This window comes from Sturnira hondurensis, unplaced genomic scaffold (genome assembly GCF_014824575.4).
Source record: "Sturnira hondurensis isolate 20B ecotype Veracruz unplaced genomic scaffold, ASM1482457v3 Scaffold0018484, whole genome shotgun sequence".
NCBI classification, from domain to species: domain Eukaryota; kingdom Metazoa; phylum Chordata; class Mammalia; order Chiroptera; family Phyllostomidae; genus Sturnira; species Sturnira hondurensis.
In genome coordinates, this window is record NW_028091115.1 from 543516 (window position 1) to 554439 (window position 10924).

General features: G+C 43.0%; 1 protein-coding gene and 1 non-coding gene across 2 annotated transcripts; one reads left to right on the plus strand and one right to left on the minus strand.

Moving 5' to 3' along the window:
- Positions 1–2617: 2617 nt before the first annotated feature.
- On the minus strand, positions 2618–10704 carry PGRMC1 (progesterone receptor membrane component 1). Its single transcript, XM_037069137.1, has 3 exons — positions 10281–10704; positions 6409–6564; positions 2618–3823 (listed from the first exon to the last, which is right to left on the minus strand). Exons 1-3 carry the CDS (start codon positions 10603–10605, stop codon positions 3720–3722), a joined length of 585 nt encoding a protein of 194 aa, XP_036925032.1. The 5' UTR covers positions 10606–10704; the 3' UTR covers positions 2618–3719.
- On the plus strand, positions 7462–7597 carry LOC119003030 (small nucleolar RNA SNORA21). Its single transcript, XR_005069862.1, has one exon. It is a non-coding gene; the product is annotated as a small nucleolar RNA SNORA21 (small nucleolar RNA).
- Positions 10705–10924: the final 220 nt, after the last annotated feature.

The window sequence follows — 10924 nt, forward strand, 5'->3', positions numbered from 1 at the left end:
TTCTCAGGTAGAAAGCCATGCACATTGATAGTTTTGAAAATAACAACCAAATAAATGTATTTTTGTTTGTTGTAAGACAGTTTAAAAATGTTAACTTTTACATAAATACTGATGATTCCAAGATGGGGGTAAGTCTCTACCTATAGTATGCTGCCTTGCACTTAATGTTGCTGATCCTTTTTCTCATTTCTGTTGTTAGAGAAATAATACATGTTTAATTTTCAGATAAATTAAAAATAAAATTGTCATAATGAATAGAGTCTTGGTTCATTCACCATTGGCTGGAATGTTGGACATCTACAATAACATTTTCTTGGAAAATATACATGTGTAGTTTCAATGTTGTTTCTTTGCAACCTTTCCCTTTATGATGCTAGTTTATGGGACTTGACTCTCAGAGATGACAAAACCACAGCTTTATTCTGGGTAAGTTAAAATGATGATATGGGGGTTTTTGACTCTTTTCACCTTCAGCCAAGGTTTTATCAGTGCCATGGAAGAGTAAGAAATGGACTCCACAGTAGCTAATTTCATCCCTTCAGCCCTTGGTGGAAGTGTTAAAGTTACACAGTGCCCCCAACCAAGTGTGGCTGTGGGGTGTGAAGTCTAGTCTAAGAAGTTAGAGGCCTCAGTAATCACTCTTTGTCCATTCATGAGTTGACTGTATTTTGACATAAAATGGATAGCAAACTGCCTCTAAGTATTACTTATATAAGGAAGGCAGACTGTAACTCAGTGTTCAATTCAGGCACTTGAAAGGTGAGTCCTTGTTAGGTTCGAGGAGCTCCTTCTGAGAAAGAAAAGGCTGTATGGATTTTTGTTTGACCTCAGATGTGTGTAAGTTTGGCCCTCCAAGGTAAAGTGCATGTGACATAATGTAGAGAAGTCACAGATTTGGATAGACACTACAAACACTTAAAGAATGCTGCCTAGGCCCCAGAGACACTGGTGTTGAGAACAGTGTCTCTGCAGGAGTTTGACGAAAGCAGCTGGAGTACAAACATGTTCACCTGACATTTTCCCCATTGGTCCATGGTGGCTCCCTCATCTTGAATAGAGCCTTTTACATACAATGGCTTACAAATATGTGAGCTGGATTTGTGAAGTTTTTAGACCAGCCCTGCCTTATGGTAATATCCTTTCATATGTGATCAAATGGTGTTGATTTAGTTCTGAATGGAGGAAAATCAGGCTATTTGGGATTGAAGCTTTAACCGGGCTCTGGATGTTTTCCTCTTGGCCTCAGACAAAGCTGTTTAACTTTGTAAAAGGAGTAGCCTAATCTTAACATCTAAAGGAGATTTCAGGCTGCAAATGTGGCCCAAGTTCTTTTCTTTCCCGCCCCCTCCCCAAAGCATACGGAGGTATAACAGGTTGTTGGGCACATAACAGGCAACTCAATTATTTGTTGACGGAAACCTAGTCGGGGAAAGCACATTTAAAAACAAAGCAAGGCAATAATATGGTTTAACAATATAAAACATGCAAAGCTGTGTGCCCTCTTTGGTTCGGGAAGTACATATCTTGGAATAAAACCGCCAACATTCACAGTAATCAGTTATTTGTGTTTATACAACTGACTGTATATGCACATCTGATATCCCCCTTTTGACATGAGGTGAATTAACTTTGCTACTCTAAGGATTCCTGACTACTTTCCTGATCAGATAGTACATTAAAACAAAACTATGCCTTGGCACTTAGTAGCAATGCCTTCAGTAAAATTATCCTTTTGAAGCGTTTAAAAAATCCTCATTGATTTTAGAAAGGAAGAGAGATACAAAAACATCAACATGAGAAATACTGATTGGTTGCCTCCTACACATGCCTGACAGGGGACTGAACCCACAATGTTTTGGTGTGCAGGAAATGCTGCAAACGAGCCACCCAGCCACTGCTAAAATTATTCCTTTATATCCTTGCTACACATAGACCTAAATGGAGGTCTGTGTTTGAGTTTAGAAAAGTTCTGATTTAAAGAGGCAAAATTTGACAAGTTACAAAAACTCAATTGAATCCATTTTTAAAAGATTACTAGAGAGTAAGGGAGGGAGAAATGTCAATGTGAGAATCCTTGATCTGTGGCCTCTCTGCCTCTCATATGCACTCCCATTGGGGACTGAACCCACAACCCGCGCATGTACATTGACCAGGAATTGAACCAATAACCATCCTTTCACTTTACAGGAAAATGCCCCCAACCCAATCTAGTCACACCAGTCAGGGCCCAATCCACCATTTCTAACAGCTGGTATTGAGTTTGTGGTAGGAGAGTTCTATGATGTTTTTCCCAGTTACTTGTTTCTTTTGACTCTTAGTATTTAGCTAAAATTATTTAGTCCTGGCTGGCGTAGCTTGGTGGACTGAGCGAGGGCCTGCAAACCAAAGGATCATGGTTCGATTCCCAGTCAGGGCACATACCTGAGCTGCAGCCCAGTTCCCAGCAGGGGACACATGAGAGGCAAGCATACATTGATATTTCTCTCCTTCTCTCCTTCCCTTCCCCTCTAAAGATAAATAAAATCTTTAAAATAAAATAAGGTAAATGATTTAATTTTTTTAATTAAATAAATTAAATTGTTTCCTGAGACTGTTTAAAAAAACACTCACCACAATATATTGGGTAAAACCATTTTATTAACTGACCAAAGCACTTCATTTTGTTTTCTGATTTGAGGTAAAACCATTAAACATGGTTCACAAGAAAATACAAGGAAAAGACTATTCAACTACAAGTTTGAAACCTCACTAGTTGTTCACACAACACTTACAAATTCATACAACTGTACAGTCTACTTAAGCTAAGTTTATCATTAATAAGACCAATATCAAGGACCTAGACACTTGACTACTACTCTTGCAGTGGCTCTAGTTTTGCAACAACGTAAGAGTTAACTGTTACCTTATGAATATACTTTACTTCAAAAACCACTTGGCTAGTGATGTGTATTGTTTCCTCATTATTCAGGGGTGGTTACAGGCTCTTAGGGGAGCAAACACCTGTTCTATATGCCCCTCATGTCAAATCACATAAAATAACCACTGCCCCACCATGAACATGGATATTGGGAAGATAGTCCTACGGTCTTCATGTATTTGGGTTTTTAGGCAGGCCAGCTGATTTTCCCCAAAGCTTCTTTTGAATGTTCAAATTGTGTCCTAATCCTCACTGTAGAGAACTGTTAGTGAGGGTGTCCAAGTGTCTGAAGAAGGACAACAATGCCATCTAGAAACAACTAAACCCAGCTTTAAGATTTCATTTTGTTCCCGGACAGCTCTCTTTAACGAACATCAAAGCCTCTGGGACACCGCAGATTTGCTCTAATTCAACTGAGAATAACCATGACTAAAAGTCGATCCTTTGTTCTTGGTGCTTGCAGGACTTTGCAAATTTTACATTTCTACTTGTTTGGGAGAAGTACCCAAGTCTTAACCTGTCTTTCAGGAAAAACAAATTTAAATTCAGCCTGTAACTACAAAGAGAAGGAAAACAGTACTCACATTTGTATTACAGCACTGTAGCTCACTTTCTGGATTTATGACACACAATCATCATGCAGTCTAAGTTAATTTTATCAGTGTACTAGATGTTAATTAAAAAAAATTTACAGCAAGTTCAAAACTTTTCTAAATATTGAAATCACCACATTTTAAGACAGACTGGAATGTTACAAATGGTTCTGCAAAATACAAAAATAGATATGCTTCCAATGAATGCTTTAATCGTTTTTCCGAGTATTCTCATCTTTTGGTTCTTCATCATCGGAGTACACAGTAGGCTCCTCCCCCTCCTTTAGCAGTTTGCCCACATGATGATACTTGACTGGAGGTAAAGAAAAAACACAGATGGTCATTTTCATGCTTAATAGGAAATCAGCACCACAGTTCATATTAAAATTTTGATCAGAGGCCAACAATCTACTCAGCAATGTGTTGGGCTTCTCAGAGTTTTGTTCAGAAAAAACATGAAACAGGTAGTGATGTGTGACAGTGAGTGTTAAAATGCATTGCATAAGGGTTTAGAAGGCTTGTTGAGTTAGAATATGCTTTAGAAAATGGGCACAAGGATTTAGGGAGGGATTTCCAGAGAATGAAACCACCATGTACAAAAGCATGCAAATGAGAATCAGCATATCTGGGACGCAGTAAAGAGACCAGGTCAGCAGGAGTAGGAGTAAGGTTGGCTAAGCAGTGTGGGAAAACACTATGAAGGATGTGGAAAGCCAGCCTGAGGAGTTTGGACTTATCCTACAGGTGGCAAAGGGCACTGGAGGTTTATGGCAAAGCTATCAGCACGTAAAATAATGCTTTGGCAACAACAGTATCAGTGTGGTGTTGAGGGCAGATTACAGTAAGGAGAGACCAGGAGGCCAGCAGGCACATGGAGGAACAAGAGCCAGGAGTAGTGGGGCGTGTCAGCGTGGGAGTGGAAAGGGAAGAGTATGAAGTAATTTAAAGGAGAACTGGAAATATGAGTTAATGAAGTGGAAACTGGAGATTCCATGGATTGAAACAGGGACTCTGGAGGGGAATATGACATTACAAGGTCTGGAGTAGTACTGGCAAGAAGCAGGTCCTCGGAAATCTCAGAGAAAGTTTAATCACATTGTGGGGATAGAAATCATACTCCTGGGAGCAAGGAGGTATAGAGAGGAAACGAAGCAGTGGTTAGGAACAACCACTTACTAGACAGTTGTTTGTCTGACAGTGGAGGGAATGAATGATAATCTAGGAGATGGAGACAACAGTAGATAGAAAATTTCCCCAACACGAGGGAAAAACTATACACTGCTAAAGGTAGTGGTAAAGAAGGCAGAGCACTAGAGATGGAGGAAACAGATTTAAGAGGACAAACTGGAATGCAAGACTTGGGAAGGAATGGAGCCAACAAACCACCACCATAATGTCTGTATCACTGTGGTCAAGCTAATGCAGGGTTAATCATCTCAATGTCAGAGGACAAAAGGGCAGAGCCTCCTCTTTCTGAATATGGGTAGGAATTAAAGGAATACCCAACCTGTCTAACCAGGTAACCAGACCTGCTTTTGTGTGAAATAATCACCAGGAACAATTGGAACTTCCCTATCTAAATATATTATAAAGGTTCCTAGGGTGCTTGGGACTGTGCAAGACAAAAGCGGCGTGGTACTTGAGAAACCTGCCTGAAGGGAAATCTACATGAGCCCTAGGTATAGCTGAAGTTTCACAACAGTATTAGGGGCTAGCCTTAGTTCAAGAGGGGAAAACCCACACTTTTTCCCCTACCAATGAAAGGAAGCCCTAGAACATAGAGCTTTGTAAGTTGTAAATTACAGCTCATTGGTTTCATATAGAAGAATCTATTGTTACAAAGGCATCTTGAGGATGCAAAAAATGAGGGACTATTTTAGATAGCTGAATTATGTTTTCCAAGTAAAAAGACTTGCCTCTAGAATTGAAAGCTATACTTAGTCTGCTTTGGAACCAAACTCTAACAGTAGCCACATCTGGCTAATTATTAACCAAGAACTCTCTCTGAACTCAGCTTTGTTTTCAAAGAAAATGGTTGGATTTAGCCAAAAAACCCAGTACTATTTAACTGATTATAGGGAACAGCAAATAGAAAAACCACATTTCAACTGAAAAAAAAAATCTTCCTTAAAAGAAATGATCATAGTCTTCATATACCACTTTGAAGCCGGGAAAGATTATTCTTGAAATTCTTAACAATGAAATATTGCTAATGGAATAATTAGATACTTAGATTTGATCAAAACCAGTGTCTCAGTGCTCAAAATTTGACTCAGTGCTCAGTGCTCAAAATTTAAGGTTGGAGAAGTAAGCTCCAACCTTACTTCTCCCCAAGGACTGCAGCCCTTAGCAGGAGACAGGAAACAAGTGTCTCCTTTTCTTTTTTCCAAAATGCAGACACCATTGTTGCCAGGCACATTATAAGCATCATTTGCAGAGATGAGGCCTACAGTTAGGCTTAATTAGATTAAAAAAGAAGCTGTTTTGTATAATACAAGTCTCCTATTCTTCAACAGAAATGTGGGCTGCTTTTAAACAGCAAGCTCTACAAATGAGGACTTATGAAAACCCGCTTCTGTGGTCAAGATGGCTGCTCTCCTCTCCCTTCACACCAACCACCAAATCCTAGTGTGGAATCAATGCAAACCTCTCAAAAACTGAAAAACCAGAAACTCAAGTTTCCATAGGGAATGAGGCTAAAAGTTGATATGCAACCATGGCAAGTGACTCAGCACTGCTGCAATTACTTCAAGCCATGAACTTGATCCATGCAAGACTCAGGAGCCTATCAAAATGCTCCCAAGTTTCAGGCTATTTAGCAATAACTATTGGACTGCCCTGAATCCTATTACTGGTTGAAATTTGATCCAGGTACAATTGAGAAAAAAAAATGCTTACAAGTGAACTGAGAGTCCCAGTCATTCAAGGTCTCCTGCTGGGCAAGAGTGAGGTCAGAAAGGTCATCATACTCATCCTTCAGAGCTTCCTTATCCAGGCAGTATGTGGCGAGGCCCCTGGATGCATCTCTTCCGGCAAAGACCCCATACGGCCCCTCTTTAAAAACAAAACAAAACCAAAGACCAATTCTTTATTACAATTCATTTCTCCGTGGTTCACACACAGAAAATGGCTTCCTTACCATCAACATAGAAATCCTCATTTTGCAACACCCAATTCCTTTTGGAAACCGTGATACTGATACTTTGAATCATTATGCAGTGGAGACTAAAAGGCCTGTCATGAACCCTTTAAACTATAACAATCAAAATATGCTATACATTATCATCCAATTCCTATGATTTTCAAATAGCTAATAAAAAAGCCATAAATGATTATCTCCTGGCAAGGAGGCTGGTAGGGACTGATCCAAGATAATCTGAGTATGCAGGTCAGAATTCAGCTTTAGGAGACTGAACCCAGAGTCTGGCTCTGCTCTAAGCACCTGGGCTACACACCAGTGAAAGTCATTGTTTCCTCAGATAATGTACACTAAGATTTTCATAAGTGAGAACACTTCCTTATAATTGTCCAAAGTATCTTTGGTTGCGAGACTGCATTAAATATTAACATTTGGCATCTGCGGGAGAAATTCTTTTGTATCAGTGGTTCAGAATCTATCCACATTACATAATCTTCACTGTCAATAAAGAGCTGGCAGAGACCAGCTGTCACTATTTTTGGTGGGCTTGAAAAGAACAAAGAAAATCCTAAAACTTTCACAGAAAATAGAGGCTGAATCAATACCACAAAATTATTCCATAAAACATTAGAATGCTATTATATATACTGTGTTGAACTTTTACCTAAGAGAGGTGAATCGTTCTGTAGATAAAGTAGGTGTTTGGACTCATTTAAATATTGCACAAGTAAATGAAAAGAACCCAGTGTACTTTAAAGTGTTTCCCCAAAGGGTGATTGAGTTGCAACCCTGACATTAAAGTTCATAGGTAGCCCCTTTGAAAAGCACTCATTGGGCCTTTCTCTAATGACCCACAGAGCCATCAAGAAAGGGCAAAGTAAAAACACCGCTTTTGGGTGGAGTGGCAACATGTCGTATTGTTTCACTTCAATCAGTGGTGTGACAAGGGGGGAAAATAAAGTTCGTAGGTAACCACTATACCAAGTATGAATCGTTTCAATATAGCCTGATCAGCTCAAACTACAATCCATTAGGATTTTTTTAAGCATTTAAAATATATTATTTCGTGTGTATTTATTTTTAGAGAGAGGGGAAGGGGAGAGTGGAAGAGAAACACCAATGTGTGGTTGCCTCTCCCGTGTCCCCTACTGGGGACCCAGCCTGCAACCCAGGCATGTGCCCTGACTGGGAATTGAACCAGTGACCCTTTGCTTCACAGGTTAGCACTCAAGCCACTGAGCTACACCAGCCAGGGCTAGGATTTTTAAAATAATAAAATTTATGATCAACTTTAAATGCAAATAAAATTCCACATTTTTAAAAATTATATGCTATTTCCACCAGAGAAAATAGGAAAAAAAAAAAAACTTTTGGTTTTCCAGTGGAAATGGTAGCATTCAGTGCTTGAAAATAGGCCAATTGTACTGGCTTGGACCTCACCATTTCAGAAATTATGCTTACAGAATACTTACAGTGTGAGGGGAACATTAAGACTTTGGAAAATATTCATCAGAACATATATTCATTGTAATGTAAACTCCACAAGCAGGGGCGGTGGGGGAGGGGGCGGTTCACTGCTATAGTCCCAGCACCTACATAAACGCCATGTAGAGAATAGACACTGTAATGTGTAATTCTTAGGAATCCTTTGTGACATTAAGTATCCTTGCCACACAATGTCACATATTCATGGGTTCACAGGATGACAGTGCAGGATAGACTTAGAGAGACCCCACAGGGGCCACCCTTATCATTTTAAAGAGGGACAACTAAGCCCCAGAGAGAACAATGTTTGGCACCAGGTCACACAGCTGGTCAATGACCCATCCAGGGCCAGAACCCACATTGCCTGTTTTGTGCTTTTTGCACAGGCCTACATCCTTCAATGACGTTGCAAACTAAAATTATTTGATGATGCCTCACATGCACGTGTTTTTTTACTTTATGGTGTAGCTCAGTAATAACAGGTATTTGCATGATTATGTTTATTGAAATACCTCTTGGTGTGCCACCTGAGTGACAAATATAGGTGTGATTTTCAAATTATTCTGACAATTATACATCTGCAGAAAGTAGGTCTTCTAAATGGTCCACAAAGAAAAACTACTAAGTGGGAAAGTTCCTTAAGAATCGTTAACACATCTGATTTTGATTAGTTGGACTGGGAGAGTAACAAAGTGGGGGTGGGAATGGCTGGATTGCTGCCTTCTATCCTATTCCCTCTCTCCAGAGCAGCAGGGAAAAGAGCATGGTCAGTGTGTACATACTTGCTGAGCTCCATGGCTTTAGAGGAGTCCATATTGGAAGAGCTAAAACCTCTTCCTCCTCTACTGCAAATATGTATTCTATTTAACAGGACTTTCCAAACCTGGCTGCATCTCGAACTGGTCTCAAGAAGCGTGTTAAATGCAGATTCCTGGGGATCTTCCCCACCTCGAGTCTTCCGTTGTTATGGTGATTAGGCCAGAAATCTGTATTTTCCTCAGGTGCATCAGGTGATTCTGATCCAACCCGGCTTGAAAAGCCTTATCTCAGAGGCCCCCTTCAAAGCCTGCCCCTTCCAACAGCTCAGCAGTCTTCCACCCCTCATTTCCCTTCTGGTTGGCTTTTCCTGAATCTCCACACCCAGCAGCCTTCATAGCCCTATCCCCTTTGTTTGTCAGGATCCTCCCACTTCTCCCTCCCTCCATTTTCAATATTTTTGGTTTCTAGTCCTTTCTCTCCTATTATAGACTAAAATACTGTATTAACTTTTCATTTCCCACATTCCCATTGTCCACCACATTCAGCTTTTATTCCTCCCTCAACCAGCTTCTTTCTCCCTATGGAACCGCCCTTGTTCACCTTACAGCTTTCCCCCATCTGCTAACGTAGTGCGCGCGCGCGCGCGCACACACACACACACACACACACCAAACACATGCCACATACATACCTGACACATGCCAAACTCCAAGCACCCGCACGCGCAGGCACACACACACGCCTGACAAGCCACATACACTGACTACACGCACACAGCGCACTCATATCACTCATCCCCCCCAAGCACGATGCTTATACCTGCTGCTAATCCCATCTCCTTTTTTTTCTCCCACACCCTCACATTCCACCAGGGCTACTCCTGGCGTCATCGGCCTTCGCGTCGTCTGCCTCCCAGGCTAGGCCTCCCTCCTTCCCTTAACCCCCCCATGCCACCCTAAACACCACCACCCCTTCCTTTCAGAAATCCCCAAACCCGACACCTTCGAAACTCCCCTAACACTGCATTCTGCTGTGTGTCCCCCACACTCTTTTTCCAGCCTGGCGATTTCACCCACCTACCCCCACCCCCTGGCTTCAGACATCGGCCTCTTCGCACACACCCCCATCCCGGCGCCGGCCGCACGGGGCAAGGAATCTGCGTCCCCACTGGCCCACAGCCCTTTTAGAGCTAGCTCCCCTTGTCCCCCGCCCGCCCACCGGGAAAGCCGCAAGCCACCATCGCACGGCTCTCTGCCTGTCCACCCTCACTAGTTCGGTCTCCATTCCTCCCTCGAGGGCGCCCCGCTCCCCCCGTAACCCTCCCGGATTCGTCCTCGTGCTGGGGCCCCATCTTTTGTTTTCGCGTCCCCAGGGCCAGCAGCCGTACCGGGCCCATAGAACTTGCGGCCTTTGGTCACGTCGAACACCTTGCCGTTGATGGCCATGAGGATGCGCGGGTCCTGGATGCCGTCGAAGCGCCGCAGCTCAGCAGGGGTGAAGTCGCGCCGCTTAAGGCGGGGCAGTGGGGGCGGCTCGTCGTCGTCGCTGTCGCTGCTGGCCGCCGGCTGATCTCCGCGCACGATCTTGTAGAGCAGGAAGATGCAGAGGCCAAGAAGCAGCAGGTTGAGCGGCGACGTGAAAATCTCGTTCAGTAGCCCGCCCTCCAACTCGCTTGGGTCGGCGCCCGTCGCCACCATATCCTCGGCAGCCATGATCACTGAAGCAAAGATTGGGCCGGATTTGGGAAGGCTCCGGAACTTGCTGCTCTCTCCTCTCTCTCCGCGAGAGCTAGTGGCGCGCTCCGCTAGGCGAACTGGGAATAATCAGGAGAGGAGGCGGAGCCTGAAGGGGAGGAGGCGGGACTGAAATAGGCGGAGTCTCCCAGCCCGGTCCCTCCAGAAGCGGCGGATGCGCACGGCTGGGCCGAAGTCCCTCCCTGCCCAGCTCAGACCCCCCACCTTCCTGCGGGTGGTGGTTCCCCTCCTCCACCCGAATCCCGCCTTCCCTGCGGCTGAGAGAGTTGAGTCCACT